General features: G+C 58.1%; 1 protein-coding gene across 2 annotated transcripts; it reads left to right on the plus strand.

The window, feature by feature from the left end:
* Nucleotides 1-308: 308 nt before the first annotated feature.
* AMBP (alpha-1-microglobulin/bikunin precursor) lies at nt 309-17925 on the plus strand. 2 transcript variants are annotated; one of them, XM_072727628.1, is made up of 11 exons: nt 309-470; nt 4177-4615; nt 5628-5770; nt 7143-7219; nt 8527-8643; nt 9101-9202; nt 9889-9935; nt 15421-15502; nt 16560-16727; nt 16969-17142; nt 17732-17925. In XM_072727628.1, the coding sequence occupies exons 2-11, from the start codon at nt 4499-4501 to the stop codon at nt 17752-17754; spliced, it is 1050 nt and encodes a 349-aa protein (XP_072583729.1). In that variant the 5' UTR covers nt 309-470; nt 4177-4498; the 3' UTR covers nt 17755-17925. The 2 variants fall into 2 exon arrangements, with proteins under 2 accessions (XP_072583729.1, XP_072583728.1); XM_072727627.1 differs by lacking the exon at nt 309-470 and having other exon boundaries at nt 4163-4615.
* Nucleotides 17926-18426: the final 501 nt, after the last annotated feature.

An 18426-nucleotide genomic window follows, 5' to 3' on the forward strand; every position in this document is an offset into this window, starting at 1 on the left:
AGACGCTTAACCGACTGAGCCACCCAGGTGCCCCGAGGAAACTTTCTAAACGGGCCCCATGTAAGCATCCAGCTCGGTAGCTGGAGGGGGGACAGGCCAAGGTAGAGGCCAGGGGGTCGGAAGCCGACCTGGGCGAGGAAGGCCAGGGTCTAGCGCTGCTTTTACCCCTTCTGTGGGCCTTGGCTCTAGGCCTCCGCCAGGGTCTGCGAGGAGTCCGCAGAGCAAACCCGGGTGGACTTTCTAGAAGTTCTCTGCTGCCCTCTAGTGGACACGGGGCACGCTCACCTTGCGTAATCCCCGCCCGAGCAGGCCCTTACCTGGTGCCCCACGCTGTGCTGCGCCTGCGATGACACACGTCCCTGCAGTGTGTACGCCTGGGGAGCCCCAGAAGCTCACAAAGGCCCCTCACTGGGCTCTTAGACCTGTCACGTGAGCTATTTTACCCTCATTCGCAGGTCTGGAAGAGGAAGGTGAGGTCAGGGAGGGAGAAGCCTGCCCCCACGGTCCCCCAGGAGGTGACAAGGGCTGGGACTCAAGTCTAGCCCTTTGGGATGTGTGGGGAAGAAGGAAAGCCTAGAAATAGCTGCGCAGTGAGCGGGTCCCCTCTGGGGATGCTGGGCGGGGCCCCCCACCTCCAGTTGCACCACGAGTGGACAGGCCACACTCCGAGTCCAGCTATCTGCGCAAGGCCTGCGCTGGATACCCCCTCGTGGGGAAGGAAGGGCCCCCTGCCGCCCCCGCCACCCCTGCTCTGAGTCCCACTCCTTCCTGGAGTCCCTCCTTCCTGGAGCCCCCTTGGGCAGGTGCTTTCCTACCTCTTCCAGGATCTCCCACCTGCACTCCCCACACACCCCAGGTTACCGGCCCAGCAGGTGGGCCCCCTCCCCACCTGGCTCTCCCCACTTGCCTCGCCCCACCCCCCAAGCTCCAGCTGGTAGTTTTGATGGTTGGTTGCTTGGCTCATTGGAGTTTGCTTTCCAGATGCTTCTTTGTCCCTCCATCTGCCTCCTCCGTGGCTCCGCTGTTGCTCCTCTGCCTGGAGCACCCTGTCCTCCCTCCATGGGCCCCCTTGCACTTTTGCCTGGTGAACTCCTCAGCGGGTTACGCTCCCCTCCTCTAGCCTCTGCACCCCCCCCCCCCACGGGGAGTGAGCTCTGGGAGGTCCCTCATGGGCTCCATCGTACCCCCAGCACCAAGCACGGAGAGCGAGCTTGGTGAATGAGTAAGTGTGGGAGAAGGCCTGGGCCCTAGGGTCAGGCCGATGTGACCCCCAGCTCGGCTGTAAGCTGGGTGACCTTGAACCTATCCCTTCCCAGAGCCCCCATGTCCACCTGACAATGACCCCCCCCCACTCCTGCTGCACCTTCTGCCTGGGGAGGCCCCTTCCCCTCCGCTGGGACTGCTTCCCGAGGGACCAGTTCCTGGGGACTCTTGGGCCCTGGGCACCCCCAGGAGGGCAGCGGCTCTGGAGCCTCCACCCTCCCGCCCCAATGGCCGGAGGGGGAAGAGGGGTCGGCACCCCCAGACCACGGATGACCTTGCATCCCGCTGCGGTCCAGGGTTAATTTTTAAAAAGCAGCTCAAAGTCCAGGTGGGCTTTGGAAGAGTTTGCCCTTTCTGTTTGCTCTGGTTAATAATCTCAGGAGGGCAAACATCCCCGAAGGCGGGCAAAGGGATCAACATCCAGGCCTCGGCGCCCCCCGCCCCCGGGACAGGCTGGGGGCTCAATGAGCAGCCCTGTGCGGAGGAGGCCAGTGTTTGTCTTTCCCCCGGTGCGGTCCAGCCTCCCTGTGGGGCCGGGGCCTCGACAAGCCCGGTGCCAACCTGCTGGGAAGAGCAGACGAGCCACCGTGGAGCTGTGGGCAACCTTCACGGGGGACAGGGGGTTGGGGGCCCTGTTCCTGCTGATTCATTGTTGGTTTTTCCTGCTGTGCCAGCTCGGTCTCCCCAAAGATGGTACCTGAGACCCTCACCGGGCAGGGCAGTGGACAGGCCACGGAGCGCTCTGACCCCCTGCCCCACTTGACCCTTGGCAGACGCAGTGGGGCCCACCAGCTCCAGCCTACAGATGGGGAAGGCGGGCCTCAGAGGGGAAGGTCGTCCGCGGAGTTAGCGGAAAAGAAGTCAGGGCTTCTGGCTCCCAGTTCTCGGAGCACCTCTTAGTCCGCCTTCCTACCACCACCACTAACTACCCAAACCGTGGGAGATCGAGAAGCCCTGTGAACAAGAGGGAAGCTAATTGTCCCAGGAATCTAAGCCGAGATGGTTGGTGTGACTGAACATGTAACGTGGCTTTGAGCTTCCTGGAGGCCAAAGCAAAAAGGGGGAAAAAATGCCGTCGCTGGCCAAGCTCTCGGTGATGGAGCAAAGGGAACATGCTCACTTAGGAATAGAGATATATTTGCCCCCAGTGCTGGGTGGCCGGAAGGTATTGGGTGGCTCTTACAAAGGGATGTGACACACCTGCCGGTGCCACTGTGGGGAGGGCTCAGAATTCCTGGATTCTCACCTGAACGTGGGCCTTGCTTCGGGAACCCTCACATCTGAAGGGGGCATGCCCAGCTGTAGCGGGGGCGGGGCCTTCTGTGAGTGGGGGATGTTCCTCTCTTCACCCAGAGGGCCTGCAGCGGCCCTGGCAAGAGTCTGAGCTTTGGGGACAAAGAGGCCCGGGTTTTTAAAAACCTCCATTTAAATTGGCTAATGAAGGGATCCTCGGGTGGCTCAGTGGTTTGGCGCCGCCTTCAGCCCAGGGTGTGACCCCGGGGTCCTGGGATCGAGTCCTGCATCAGGCTCCCTGCATGGAGCCTGCTTCTCCCTCTGCCTGTGTCTCTGCCTCTCTCTCTCTCTCTCTCTCTCTCTGCATCTCTCATGGATAAATAAATAAAATCTCTAAAAAAATAAATAAAGCCTTTAAATAAATAAATAAATACATAGGCTAACCAACAGCAAACAGTGTCCGAAGGCCGCTGCCGCTCCCAGAGAACCACAGCTGGGCGCGTAAAGCAACAGAAGCGTACTCCCTCTCGCGTTTCTGGAGGTTAGAAGTCCCCCACCAGACAGTCGGGCCGCACTCTTCCTCAAGCTTCTAGAAAAGAAGCCTTGCTTGCTTGTCTCCTAGCTTCTAGTGGCTGCCAGCAGGCCCTTGACTTGTGGCCGGCCCCCTGCCGTCCTGCCCGTCTGGTCTGTCCCTCCGTGTCCCTGAGACCCGGCGTCTCTCCCGCTCCCGCTGGGCAGGGCCCACCGCCCCGACCACATCCTAAGGTTGCACCCACCGGGGAGGTCGCGGGGACGCCAGCTTTGCAGGGGGCGCTGTGCTCTACCTGCTACAGACGCATTCGTGCCAGCTGATGGGGAGCCCCAGCGCTGGGAGGACAGGGCCCTCGCCCAGCGTCAGCACAGGTGCGGTCTGGCTCCCGAGTCCACCTCTCCGCCGCCACCCGAGGCCGCCTGTCCCAGCAGCTCTGCCTCCCCGCGGCGGGGACCCGGGCAAGGCGCCTTCCCTCTCAGACACTCCAGTCCCTGTCTTTAGTTTCTTTTCTTTTCTTTCTTTCTTCTTCTTTTTTTTAAGATGTATTTATTTATTTGAGAGTACGAGACAGAGAGAGCGAGCACCCACGGGCAGCAGCAAGGCGGTGGGCAGAGGGGAGGGAGAAGCAGACTCCCTGCTGAGCGGGGACCCTCTCCCCCTCACGTGGGACTCGATCCCAGGACCCTGAGATCATGACCTGAGCTGAAGGCAGATGCTTAGCCGACTGAGCCCCCCAGGCGCCCCTCAAGTCCTTTCTCTCTAAAGGGGAAAAATGGCACCAACTTTCTAGGGTTGTGGTGGGGACTGAATTGAGCTCCGTGAAGTGTTGGTGCAGAGCGGGCCCACAGCAGGTGCTCAGGGACCGGAGCTGCTATGGAAATCATTATTATTCCCACTATTACTTGCTAGGGCTACAGGAAGCCAGGGGAAGCCAGGGGTCGGAGAGGGAACTCTGGGGACAGGGTGCCTCAGTGCCAGTCTAGTCTGGGCCTTAGGCCTCCCTGTGGTCTCCGCTGCTTCTCCCGGGGCCTCCGTTTTCTCCTGTGAGGCAGGGGCCCCATCGGGCTCATTCCACTGGCTCACAGTAGCGCGAGGTCCAGGTGGATGACCCCGCGGGAAAGGCTGCGGGTCGCTGTCTCCTCTTGCAGCAGGTGGCGAGTCTCTACGGGGAGCCTTTCTGGGGCCTGAACCCAGCCCTGGGCCAGGTTGTGTTTGGCCAACGCCTCCTCTGAAACAGCCACTCTGGCCTCCTGGGGACCACTGACCCCGGGCAGGACACTGCAAGGGATCGATCAGACCTGGCCTTGGGGCCCTGATTGGTTCAGGCCGAGGAGCGCAAATACCAAAGTCGCCTACAAGCTGCGGCCCCCTCCCCAGCCTCAGTTCGCAGCCGCTGTGGGCAGGGAGGCGGTGGCTCCTCTGTCCCCGCACCGAGCCTGTGAGTGCCACCGCGGAGAAGAGCCCAGAACCATGTGGAGTCTCGGGGCCCCGTTTCTGCTGCTGACCGCCTGCCTGGCCGCGAGTGCCAGCCCTGTGCTCACGCCGCCCGACGACATCCAAGTGCAGGAGAACTTCGACCTCTCCCGGGTAAGGCCGGCCTGTCTGCGGCCAAGGCAGCAGGGGGTCCGCGCAGCTGGCCCTGCAGGGGGAGAGCACCCAATCTGGACCTCAGGGCTGGGTCCCCGAGGGAGCTTCCTGCCTGGACGGTCTGGGGTGCCCCTGCCGCTCCGTGGGCCTCACGAGTGAGCCTGCACCCCCGGGCTGCGGGGGGCCCTCGGCCTTCCAGCGCACGGGGCAGCCCACCCTGGGAAAGGCCTTGTGCGGCGGCCGCTCCTGCTGCCCGCTCGCGGGCCTCAGCTTTGCCCGACTTCCGGGCCCCTTCCCGGCTCCCCAACCTCCCGCCACTCGCCTGTTCCCACGAGCCCTGTTACCAGCCTGGCGGCCGATAGAGATCCAGGGGGCCCGGGGCAGACGCGGGACAGTGGGGAGATGGGGCGCAGGACAGAGGGGGGGCTGCGTGGGCGCCGTGTGGGGAGCCCCAGGACCCCCTTCCAGTCCGGGCGCTGTCCCCGGGCCCTTGGTGGCCTTGAGCCAGACCTGGCGCAGCCGGGGCTCTCGGCCCTTCCAGCTGCGGGTTTTGTCTGTGCTCAGAGCTGAGCAAGGGCCGCGGGTGGAGGGCACGGGAGCGGGGGCCGTGATGTCAAGGCCCCGAGGCTCGAGGCTCGTGGCTCCTTCCTCAGCGCCCGGGAAAGAGGGAGCAGGCTGGACCTGAGCTAGGTCTGGGAGGGGAGAACTTTCCAGCATGGCCCTGGGCTGCCTGCAGGGCGAGCTCCTGTCCTGGGAGTGGGGGGTGGGAGGAGCCAACAGTGTGACAGCGAGACAGCGCTCCTGCCCTGCGGGGGCAGCAGTGGAGGATGACCTTCGACCTCGGGGATCTGGCCTCATCCAAGGAGCCGCACACATCCTGTGCCTCCGCCCAGCACCCCGGGACCCCACCTGCACCCCTGGCCTCCTGGGCTCTGGGACAGGACAGCCTCGGGGTCAGAGGTTGGGCGGGGGTCCGGCGGCGCAGACCCTCAGAGCGTGTGGCTGCTCCTAGATCTACGGGAAGTGGTTTCACGTGGCCGTGGGCTCCACCTGCCCGTGGCTGAAGAAGTTCATGGACAGGATGTCCATGAGCACGCTGGTGCTGGGCGACGGGCCGACCGACCGGGAGCTCAGCATGACCAGCACGCGCTGGCGGTGAGTGAGGGGATGGGCTGGGGGCCTGGAGACTCATGATCGCCACCCCCAGCCGGGCCTTGCCTCCAAGCCCCCTCCCGGCCCCCCTGGCCGCCCTCCACCGGGCTCTCCTCGGGGCCAGCGCCCCAGCACGCGCCTGTTTCCAAGCCTGCGCCCGGATCCTTGGGTGTCCCTTGGCTCAGGCGGGGCCCCTCCAGCCCCCGGGACCTGACCTGGAAACCCGGAGGGAGGCGGGGTCAAGATTCCTCTCTCCGCTGCCACAGGCCGCCAGCCCACCCTCAAGCCCTGTCCTTTCTCTGCAGGCCCTCGGCCCTCGGCGCTGTCCCTTCTCCCTTCTGTCCCATCCCCGCCCTGACCCCTGCCACCTGCCCTACAGCTTCCCCTTGCCTCCGGTCTCAAACCTTTTACCAGCAAACAAAAGACTCTTGAAAACTCAAGTCTGCTTAAACCTTTCCTCTGCTTAAGCCCTCCCTGTGGCCCAAAGTCACCTCCTTTGATGTGGCCTCCCAGGCCCCTCCCAGCCCTCACCAGGTACTCTGTGAGCCACCCAAGTAGACCTTTCAGTTCCTGGAACCCTCCACCATGTTGCCCCCATGTTCCTTCTACTGGGAGAACCTCTCCCCATCGCCCTGGGCTAATGCCTGTGGATCCTTTAGGACTCGGTTCTGTGTCACCTCCTCCAGGAAGCGCTCTCTGACCGCCATCCCCCACCCCCACCGCAGCCCAAGGTTCAGGTGACATGCCTTCCTGTGGCTTCTCCTGGCCTGGCACTTACCCTCTGGCCTGCCCCCAGGCCCCGCTCAGTAGTAAGGGCACTGGGCCCACAGAGGCCGTCGTGCCCTCCTCCGCATCCTCAGCATGTGGCACAGGGCCCGGCACATAGATGTCCCTCGATAAACATTAGCAAGCTCATTCACAGCCGTCGTAACAGCGCCTGGTCCGTGCGTAGTGCTGGCAGCTGTTTGGGGGATCTCGTTGGGTCCTCGCAAGGATCCCACATGAGGCTTCATTCTCCCCACTTCACAGATGGGGGCCCTGGGGCCAGAGAGACGCGGGTGACAAGCGCATGGAAGCGTTTGTTGGTCACCCTCCCTCCCCGTGCGTCAGTGCGCGGGGCAGACTTGGCGAAGGAAGCAGATACTTTGCTGGTCCTACCAAGGGGATGGCGTGGACTAGCCCCTCTGTCCCTCTGTCCCTTCGCGTGTGAATGGGTCCCCTAGGCCTGGTGGGAGGCTCAGACGTGACATCTGGGAGGGTTCCTTTCCAAATTCAAAAAAAAAAAAAAAAGCAAGGAGAGGATCCTGCGAGAGAGTGGGCGTCGGGACAGTGGCCTGTAGCGGCGGCCACCTTTCTTCTGTCTGTCCCTCTCCAGGAGAGGCACCTGCGAGGAGATCTCCGGGACTTACGAGAAAACCGGCACCAACGGAAAGTTCCTCTATCACAAACCCAGTGAGTTGAGCTGGAGGCGTCGCCGCGGGTCTGCCCTGGGCTGGAACAGACCCTGACCCCGCGGGGGCTCAGAGGCTCGCTTTCTTCCTGCCTCCGCTCTCTCCGCCCCTAAAGCCTTCCTTCCCATTGTTCTGAGATGTTCTCTAGGCTTCCTGGACATTCCTCCCCTCCCCTTCCTCCTCCTCCTCCTCCTCCTCCTCCTCCTCCTCCTCCTCCTTCTTCTCTCTCTCTCTCTCTCTCTCTCTCTCTCTCTCTCTCAAGAGCATCCAGAATGACAGGGATGGTGCCGAGTCCCGGGGATAATCCATGTAGCAGATTTCATCAGGCCTCGTGGTAGGCATCCGGAGTCGGCTGATAGGAGCTTGCTAAACACCTACTGTGGGCAGGGTTCGTGGTGCCAAGTGACAGAGGGGCCTGGACGTGAATTTATTCATTCATCCAGCACATGTTTCACAAATATGCTCTATGTGTCAAATAATTGTATCGGTGGTTGACTATACGAATGCTTGGGGAGATGGATGGTTGGATTAAAAAACGAGCGAGAGGAGAAGCAGCAAAGGATTGGTAAATGAATGTATATACTGATGGCAGGTAAGGAGTTAATCAGTCATCTAATAGATCGATTGATAGATTAATGGATGGAGGAAGGAAGGAGAGGAGGTAAGGGAGGAAGAAAGGAAGAAAATGGATGGATTTATGGTTTGATGTATGGAGAGGATGGATGGGTGGATGGGTGGGTGGATGGATGGATGATGGGTGGATGGATGGATGGATGGATGATGGGTGGATGGGTGGATGGGTGGATGGGTGGATGGGTGGGTGGATGGGTGGGTGGGTGGATGGGTGGGTGGATGGGTGGATGGGTGGGTGGATGGGTGGGTGGGTGGATGGATGATGGGTGGATGGATGGATGGATGGATGATGGGTGGATGGGTGGATGGGTGGATGGGTGGATGGGTGGGTGGATGGGTGGGTGGGTGGATGGGTGGGTGGATGGGTGGATGGGTGGGTGGGTGGATGGGTGGATGGGTGGGTGGATGGGTGGATGGGTGGGTGGATGGGTGGGTGGGTGGATGGGTGGATGGGTGGGTGGATGGGTGGATGGGTGGGTGGATGGATGGATGGATGGGTGGGTGGGTGGATGGATGGAGTGATGGTCAATGAATTCATGAGAAATATATGGAGGAGACAGGTGCATAGACAGAAGGACGGCTGAGTAGATGATGTGTGGGGGAACAGGGAAGGACCTCAGGCTAGAAGAGCCTTCTGACCACCGATCCCCATGGCTTCCTGCATCCCCCGTGCAGAGTGGAACCTCACCATGGAGTCCTATGTGGTCCACACCAACTATGATGAGTACGCCATCTTTCTGACCAAGAAATTCAGCCGCCACCACGGGCCCACCATTACTGCCAAGCTCTATGGTAAGGGCCGGGGGCTAGATAAGCTCGCAGGAGTTGCGAGTAGGAGGAAGTCTGAGATTCAGAAATGGGGAAAGAGTCGAGAGTTTGGCTTTATCCTTCTGAGAAAACTCCAGTTACGGGAAAGGTGGAGACATTTACTCTCCCTGCAGGAGCCAGAACTCCATCTCTGACCTCTTGTGGTCTTTAAAATTCCAGACCCCGAGAATCCCAGAGCTTCCGGGCCCTTAACAGAACCAGCAGAAAGAGCCCACACGTGGAGATGTGGGGGGCCTGGGTGGGAGCCAGGGAGGGACACCTCCTCCTCCGGTGGAGCCCATCTTTCCATAATCACGTTAAAGAGGTCATATTGGTTTGCGAGTTTTCAACTTCGGAAGGAAAATCACTGGGCAAAATAATCGCAGGCCCTGGCATCCCAGGCACCCAGGGTTCTGGGCATCTTCTCTGCTTCCCATTGCAGGGCGACAGCCACAGCTCCGAGAAAGCCTGCTGGAGGAGTTCAGGGAGGTCGCCTTGGGCGTGGGCATCCCCGAGGATGCCATCTTCACCATGGCCGACAAAGGTGGATGCTCCCCACCCCACCTCACATTTCTGTCCCCTCCTCATTCTTCACAGCCCCCAGAGAACGCCTTCCCAGCCCCTGCGTATTTCCTACAACCCTCTGAGCTAAGTAGGGTTATGGTCTCCCAGCCCGCTACAGAGAGGGCAGCTGGGGAGCCCTTGTCTTTGCAACCAGGCACACAGCATATACGTAGCAGAGCCGAGACGAGAATCAGCGTCCACCCTGGTGCACCTGTTTAAGTGAGGTTGTATCCAGAATCCGTAGGTGCCTCTTGGGAGGCAGTTCAGTGTTGGTGGTAAGAGTATGGGCTCCAGAGTTAGAGTTCTGAGGTTCAAGGTGAGCTGTGTGACGTCTGGGGAGTCAACCTTCCGGAGCCTTACTGTCCTCATCCTTAAAATGGGAGGTAGGAACGCCTCCCTTGTAATAGTGGCCGTGAGGAGTCGATGAAAGAAAGCCGTTAAATACAATAGCGCTGCGCCCAGTGTCTAGTGAGTGCTCGATAAATGTTAGCCATCGCTGGGCTCGTGATGCTGCTGACGGCAATGACGGCCACCAACGAATGAGCCATCCGTGAAGGGGGCTAATGCCCAAGGCAGTTCCTAGCGCGGTGCCCACCTGGCACACGTGATCACCGTATGGAAGAAACAAAGCCCTCTTGCTCACCTCTCTCCCCCGTCCTGACCTAGGTGAGTGTGTCCCCGGCGAGCAGGAACCAGAGCCTTCTCCATACATGGTGAGCTCCCCTTTTTCCCGCTTTATCCCCACCCCTCCTGCCTGATTTTTGCTGTCCTAGCTTAGATCCTGCGGTGGTGTGTGGGTGGGGTCACTGAGCGGGGTTGAGAGAAGACAGTGATAGGCCTGGGGCCTTGAGGCCGACACTCGCAGGGCTCAATCCCAGATCTGCCATCTGGGCCACGTGCGGCCCCATCCAGACTTCACTTTCCTTCTCTGTGAAATGGGGTAGCTACCCTTACCTTCCACGTGCTAGAATTCAGTGACGTGTCGGAAAGCTTCTTAGCCCCGTACTGCCTACAACCAGGCCAGTACTCAGTGACAAAATAACGGTGCTCAGTACTCAGTAAATAAAAAATAAAGTGATTTGAGCTCTAAAAAAAAAAAAAAGGCGGGGGGGACACCTGGGTGGCTCAGTGGTTGAGTGTCTGCCTTTGGCTCAGGGCGTGATCCTGGGGTCCCGGGATTGAGTCCCACGTTGGGTTCCCTGCGGGGGAACTGCTTCTCCCTCTGCCTGTGTCTCTGCCTCTCACTATGTATCTCTCATGAATAATTAAATAAAACTTTTAAAAAAAAATAGTAAACCTGAGAGCAAGCAGCTTCTCAACCAACTCGCCTCTCCTGTTCTGCCTTTTGAATTTTTTGGGCTTCATTACTCTTCTGTTTTATTTTCCTGCCTTTACCATATTGATTAAGCTTTCTTCATTTTTTTCTGTGATTATTTGGAAATGATACATCCTAATTTATCCTACTGTTGTGTGTGTATATTATGTGTGCGGGTGTGTATATTTGTATATATTTATATACATAAATATATATTTCTTATACATATAAACTTTCAAGGCTATGTTTCTAAACAAGTACATATTCTAAATATATCAGATACAGGTCTGAAAATTTTTTAAAAATACAAGAAAGTAAAAAAAAAGATAACAGCGTCCTTATTCCTACATAGAATCGATACCGTTAACATGTTGTCTGTTGGCGCCTGTATTTTTAAAGAGAAAATACCACTGATCTTATAAAGCTGACATATGCTCATTATAAGGAATTGAAATTTAAAAATAAAAATAAATAATGTTTAAAAATAAATAAGAAAGAGTTGAAATAAGGCAGAAACGTATCTAAATAAGAGTTTAAAAAAAATGCCACCACCCAAAGCTACCAGCATTCGCATTATTCCAGGAATCGTGACGCGCCCACATGTGGAGAGGAGGACGGATAGAAGGAATGTTCCAGCGAGCGATGCACAGATTTGGGCATAGTGTTAGGAAATGGCATTGCATCTGAGATTCCAGGTCTTAAAAGCTATTAGGTGTAGTTTTATTTGAATTTTTAAAAAAATGAGTGGGCTTCTCGCACTTCCAAGCAAGCAGCTGCCGCCACCTTCCCCAGGCCCTGAAGACGAGCTCTGTAGGTTAATGGGTTCCACCCTCATGCCTATGAACACAACCACGGCCTCTCCATTCCCGAGTTACTGATTTCTATTCATCCCTTAATTAACGCCGTTTCGTCACCAAGTGGTGTTTTCAGGGCACGCTCTAGGAGTTTTAATCTGAATTCTTGCCTGAGGAAGCCTGCCCATTGCCTTCATACTTGAATGGCATTTTGCTTGGGCATCAGATTCCTGGGTCGTGCTTCCCTTCCCTTGCAACGTGCTCTGCGCCGCTGCGTTCTTCTTCAGCACGAATCATGGCTCTGGGAGAGCCTGAGGCCGCTCTGATATTTCTTCTCCTTGTAAGCAGTTTGCTTCTTTCTGCCCAGATGCCTGGGCAAACTTTATCCTTGAAGATAACCTACATCTTTTTTTTTTTTTTCCTTTCCTTTTTTTTCCTTTTAAGTAGGCTCTAAGCCCAACACGGGGCTTGAACTCACAACCCTGAGATCAAGAGTAGCGTGCTCTACCGATGGAGCCCGCCAGGAGCCCTGCAGTCAGCATCCCAACCAGGGCATGTCTTGGCGCTGAGAGTCCACATCAAAGTTTTCTGGCGCACAGTGTGCTCTTTCGGTCCCCAGACTGCATCCTGGCCTAGGGGGCTCTCTGGCACTATTCGGAATCCCCCTTCCATTCCCTTCCTGGGTTTTGCTACCTCGGGAACACCTGCTCTCTCCTGGGGCGTGTTTGTTGTCCGCAGGTACCAGGTGTTCTCTCGTTGCTGTCGCCCGTACTCCCTGGGATTCTCAGCAGCCTTTCTTCTGGGACAGTCCTTCCATTTAGCAGCATCCGTCCTGTTCCTTGCTGTTTCTGACTTATTCACTAGCTCTGGATGAATCTAGTCTTGGTTCTCAATTTGTTTATCTAGGGCCCGAGTTCTCACTTTTCACCTTACTCTGTTTACCATTTTGTCTTTGAGTCTTGTCTTCATAAATACGTGTTTTCACTAAGGAGTATTCCGCAGCTTGAGGCCACTGAGGAATGTCCGTCTGCTTGTTGAGTTACGTCTTCTCCTAAGTTGGTGTCGTAGGTGGGGTTTCCTGGACCCCTACCTGTGGAAGGAAGGGATGAGGGGAGGAGTGAGCAGAAGGAGAAGCAGAGCTGTGAGGTGCTCGCGGTGCCTCAGTCAGCCCTGTGGGAGCTCTGGAACTGGGAGGGCCCTTTGGAGTTGTCCCATGAGGGCGCCGAGGGGCCCCCGGTCCATCAGTCTGGGGAGGAAGCACGACCTCGAGCGAGAGGGGTCCCGTGAGCGGAGGCAGTCCCCAACAGGGGGTGCCGGCTCAGCTGGGAATGCAGGTCCATTCCCGAGGGGACGTCTAGGCCGTGGTGACAAGGGCCACCACCGTTCAGCTCTTTCTCTGCTTCAGGCGATGTCCTCTTTCAGACACGGGGCCGGATTCCCTGTACCATTTCTTTTTCTCTTGCGCCTGCTTAGTTTTTGCCGTCTGTTCTGATGCGGTGGGGTGGGGGTTTCATTTGCTCCTTGACCCTTTCCCCACTAACATTGAGCCGAGTGTCCTCCTACCCAGATGTAGTCTCAGGTCTGGGGATTTTGTGTTCCATCTACCTTTCTGAAGTCCAAGGAAAGGGTGGGAAGGGACAGGGGTGGAAGAGCTCTCCTTGGGTGCGCCACCTTGGTTGGAATACCCTTGCTTGCTTTCTCTTTTGAAGAACTTGTAAATGTCCTGTGTGGGGTTCATGGCCCCCGGTTGGGGCAGGGACGCACAACTGTCAATACCCCCGGAGCATTAGATCGTGTTGCCCCAGAACCTACACTTAGAGAGAATCAGCCTCTGGTCCGTTTCCTCTTTTCTTCCCAGAAGTCATCTTCACCGCTCTTGTCAGAAGAAGAAAAAGAGGGGCCCTCAATTCCCTTCTCTCAGGATTTGGGAGTCTTAGGGAGAATTATCAAAAATTTGATGGTTTGGGAGTTAGAGGGCAGAGCTAGGAGCTGACCATTCTGTTCAGCTCCAAAAATATTTGATTTCTTTCCTTCATCAACAATCCTGGTTTTTGCTTTAAAGTATGCCCCTTTCCTTGACTGAGTGATGCTGATGAACATCTGGAGATTGGTATTCTGGATTCATTTTTTTTTCCTGTTAGGTATTGAAGAAGGCAATTTGGAGGGGAATTTCAATCTGCCACCTTCATCCAGATCTCGGGGGGGGGGGCTCTGTATTTCTTTATCAGTGTCAAGAATGAAACCATAAATAATGACTCCCCTTGCACAAAAAGAGAAATGGAGCACACTTCCATTTCTTCCTTGCAGGCTTCCCACATGTCTGTCTTTGTGGATGTGATCTGAGATCGATGTTTATATTGTCCACCTTTTGAGAATTACTTTGGACATTTACAGTAAGTTGTGTGACCATCGTAACAGTCATTTAGCCTCAACTCTCAGTTTGATTGGCTTTATGGTTTTTACCATCATTTCTTTGCTGTCCCATCACCTGTTTCCTTGCACTTCGATCCGCTTCTCAATCAGTGGGAATATATATATATATTTTAAGATTTTTAAGTAATCTGTACCTCCCACGTGGGGCTCAAACTCACACCCTTTAGATCAAGAGTTACATGTTCTATCACCTGAGCCCCCAGCCAGGTACCCTGGAATATTTCTAGAAGTAGCAGGGATTTTTTGTTTTGTTTTGTTCTGGATAAACACGTGGATGAGAAACTGCTGGATCCTGACGTGTGAAGATGTCTGGCTGTCTGTCTATGGCATGGCCAACCCCTTGGATGAGTACAGAATCCCGGGGTACCACCTTTCCCCTTAGGACCCTCAGATGCTGCTAGTTCCTCCAAGGGCCCTTGGGCTCCTTATCCTTTGTGTCTAGGGAATGTCTAGGCGAGGCTCTTCATTCATTTTGCCACATTCCGTTTGATCCCTATTCATAATTGGACAACTCAAGTCTTTCTTCAACTCCGAAAAGTTTTCTTCTAGGATTTCTATATCGATCCCCTCTCCTTCTAGAATTCCTACTATGTGAATGTCTTTCTTAGAATCACTGACCTGCAGTTTCTTATGTCTACCGTGTGGTTCAAGTCAACGAAATCCTTTCCGTGTCTGGTAGCTTCCCTACTTCTTTCCTCCATTTCATTTCCATAACCGTTGGCCCCTGTGCTATTGATGCAGCGTCGTCTTGAATTTCATTGATGATTTAAGTTTTCTCCTGCTTCTTACTGTCATCCTGGCTCTGGTGGAGAATTTCTCTAGCTCAGCCTGATTCTTCTGAGCAGCTGCATTCTTTGAGTTGTTCCACAAGTTTTCTCTTTTCCTTCGCCCTCCCAGGGAAGGCCTGTGTGCCACCAGCTTGACAGTGGGGAGTCCCCGATCGTGGCTTTTAGTCACACCTTCAAAGGAGAAGGGCAATGTTGAAGGTTACTACAGATCTTTCTCAGATACCGGATCTGTCTTGAGGAGAGAGACCGCCTGTTGGCTGGCAGTTTCCCTGCTCATCCCTAATGGCCCCCGAGATCCTGCCTCAGTGGGCTGTAGTACATGCAGAGAGCCTTGGCCCGCTTTGGCATCCTGCTCTGCTCTTCAGTCCTTGTCACCACAGTTCGAAGTGTTAGGGTCTGTCTCGAGGTCCCTTCTCCATACTCTCCGGGTGGCTTTTCCTTTGCAGGCAGCTAATGATGATGGTCTGGCCAGGCCCTCCTGCAAGCCAGTCACATCCGTATACTCCGCCGTGTAGAAATGCCTTCAAGCTCCTAGCACAGGAATGCTGCCCTTCCCTGGTTTCCAATTCAGATAGTTTTTTCCCACCATTATTTTATTCCTTTGGACATTTCAACTAGAATTTGGACACCGGGGTATTGCTTTACTTCACGGTTCTGATTTTCTTTTCAGATCAGAAACCTGGCCTGGGATGCCCCTTCTGGGATTCAGGTTGACGCTTTGGGGAAGACAGTCGCTTAATCATATAGTAACAGGGCTGTCGTCTACACCCTGTTCCCCAAAGCTCATGGCCTGTCTATATGTTCCAGGGGTGCAGGTGAGTGATAGTGGCAAGGTCCTTGCAACAGCTTCTCTTTCTCTCTACTGCAGAGAGCCCGGCGGGCTGTGCTGCCCCAGGAGGAGGAAGGATCGGGCGCCGGGCAACTAGTAAACACTGTCCACAAGAAGGAAGGTAATGGCCACTCGCCTTTCCACCCCCTTCTGTCATGCTCCCTAGAGGAAGGGCCCGTGGGCGGCTCACCCGGGCTGCCTTCATCGTCACGATGTCTCTTTGTTATTTGTCTGCTGGTTAAGGCCTGGGACTAGAAGAGGTAAATCAAGGCCTCTGTGCGGTGCCAAGGGTCGGGGGGGGGGGGTGGCCCCTGGGCTCAGGAACTCGCAGCTCCAGGAGAAGCGAGCTCTGGCCTCGTCCGTACCACTGCGTGGCCTCCAGCCTTGGTTTCTTCGGGACGAGAAGACGGCGGCCTGCTGCGCTCACCATCAGGGCCTTCGTGGGGGCGAGTTGGGGGAGGACGTGAGGCTGCTCTGTGTCGTTGACGGTGTTCACGAAGGACTCACTCTCCACCTTGCTCAGCCAACACTGAGCCCGCCTCACCCTGTGCAGGGTACTGGGGTCAGGGAGACAAACCCATGTCTTTTTGGAACTTGTGGCCTAGTAGGGGAGGCAGGCAGGGAAGGAATTGATGGGCCCCAAGGGAAGGTTAGCGGAGGGGTTGGGGGAGCTCAGGATGGAGGGTCAGGGGACCACGGAGTACTTCCTACATGAAGGGGGATTCATGCTTCGCCCAGGTACCCAGGGTGGGTTCTATGGAGGACGGCATTTCAGGGGCAGGAACGAGGGGAGCAGGGGCATGGCAATAGGACCCCCAGGGCAGAGGTGAGGCTGGCTGGCCGGGGCCTGGCGAATGGGCTGTCACCTGCTACGATCACAGTCTCTGGACAGACAAGACCAACAGGGCGGGTGGTGGGTGGTGGGTGTGCGGGTTGCTGGGCTAAGGAGTAGAACGGGCACTGATTTGGGGTCCAGCAGGCGCATCATGGTTCTGAATGTCAGCACCGTGTGCTCCTGGGCGGGTCACCCTGCCTCCAATGTCCTCATCCCTAAGATGAGTTGACCGACCCCTCTGAGCGCAGAGGGGCAAACCAGACGAGATGGGGCACGGTCAGCACCCAGGCTGGCGCCGGGCCCACCGCGACACTCAGGCGGTGCTGCCGCCGGCCCCCCGCAGATGCTTGCCAGCTGGACCACGCGGAAGGCCCCTGCCTGGGGATGGTCACCAGGTATTTCTACAACGGCTCCTCCATGGCCTGTGAGACCTTCCAGTACGGCGGCTGCCTGGGCAACGGGAACAACTTCGCCTCCGAGAAGGAGTGTCTGCAGACCTGCCGCACCGTGGGTGAGCGCCGGCCCCTCACCTCTGTGCCCCGCACCCCCGGGGCCCCGGAGACGACACCGGGGTGGGAGCCCAGGGCCGGCTTCTCGAGTCATGGGAATTGCACGCTCGGACGCGGGTGTGCCAGGCGAGGGGTTGCTTGTCCCGGGCCCCAGCTCCGGCCCCGGAGGAGCCCCTGGGTGTCCAGCCGAGCCGGGCCCGCCGGGCCTCAGGGCCGCTGACGCCCGCCCCCTCCGCCCCCCAGCGGCCTGCACCCTCCCCATCGTCCCCGGCCCCTGCCGAATGCACCACAGCCTCTGGGCCTACGACGCCGTCCGGGGCAGGTGCGTCAGCTTCGTGTACGGGGGCTGCCAAGGCAACGGCAACAAGTTCTACTCGGAGAAGGAGTGCAAGGAGTACTGCGGGGCCCCGGGCGCTGGTAGGTGGGCCCCCGCCGGTGTGGAGGGGCACGTCAGGCCCAGCGGGGTCCTGCCCACCCGCCCCCCACCTGTAGGCGGGGGCTAAACCCCATCCCGTGGGGCCCCACGCGGGCCGGCCGCGCTGGGCAGGTGCCAGGCTGAGCCCCGGTGCTTTGTCCGTGAGATGGGTCGGAGGGCCCAGCTGGGGGGCCCCACGGGGCGGGGCGCACTCAGGGCGCGGCCACCGGCACGTCACCAATCGGCGAGCGGGGGCACCAGCAGCAGGGCATTCCGGGGGGGATCGGCGAGCGGGGGCACCAGCAGCAGGGCATTCCGGGGGGCGGCAGCCAGCGGACCCCCGGGTCTCATCCCCCGGGCGAAGGGCGCTTCGGGGAAACCGGCAGGGGCCAGCACCCAGGTCCCCGTGGGCAACGCGTTCTGGAGACCCCAAGTCTCCGGCAAGCGGGAGGTTCTGGCTTCAGGCGCGGGTCCCAAGTCAGCCCGGCGGCCTCCCCTCGCCCACCAGGCATCCCCGTCCCGAGTGTCCCCCGCCCCCAACACCCCTGGGCACACCCCGCACCTGCTCCCCGAGCCTCTCTGTGTCCGCAGGGGACGAGGAGCTGCTGCGCTAACCCAGCGGACCTGTCCACGGGCCACAGCAGGGCAGGGGTGCAGGCCGGTGCCCCCCCTGTGCCCGCTCACGTGCCCACCATGTGCCCGTCCCCGTGCCCGCCCCGTCCCCCACGGCAGGCCGGGCCGAGAGACCTCGGCTCAAAATAAAAACCCAGCGGAGGCTCCTGAAATCCCGAGTCGTGACTGTTCACCGTCCTGGCGAGTGTTCCGAGGTAGCGGGGCGGGGCGGGGGAGACAGGGCTGGGGATGGCGGCGGGAGTAGCCCCAGCTTCCCCCCGAAATGAAAAACGTGTTGAAAATGTAGTAGAACAGTCCCCAGGACGTGCAACTATCAAAGGACCAGACGTAAATCCCAGTTCTGTTTACTCGCGGTATCCGCGGGGCTGTTTGAATAAAGCCAGAAAGGAAGAGCGGGAAGGAAAGCCCCGCGTCCGTGTCCTGGGGAGCCTGACAGTGCCCCTGGGTCAGGAGGCGACACTGCCCTGGGAGCGAGGCCCCGCGCGGGTCCGGGCCGCCCCCACTCCCAGTCCCATGTTCACGTGGCCACAGCCCCGTCCCGGCCGGGCTGCCCGGCAGGAGCTCACGGCCTCCGCGGCGTCTGGGGCATCCGGGGTGACCAGCGAGGGCCAGACGGGCCGACGGCCCAGGTGGCTCTGGCACCGACTCGGCCT

This window comes from Vulpes vulpes, chromosome 12 (assembly GCF_048418805.1).
Source record: "Vulpes vulpes isolate BD-2025 chromosome 12, VulVul3, whole genome shotgun sequence".
Taxonomy (NCBI): Eukaryota; Metazoa; Chordata; class Mammalia; order Carnivora; family Canidae; genus Vulpes; species Vulpes vulpes.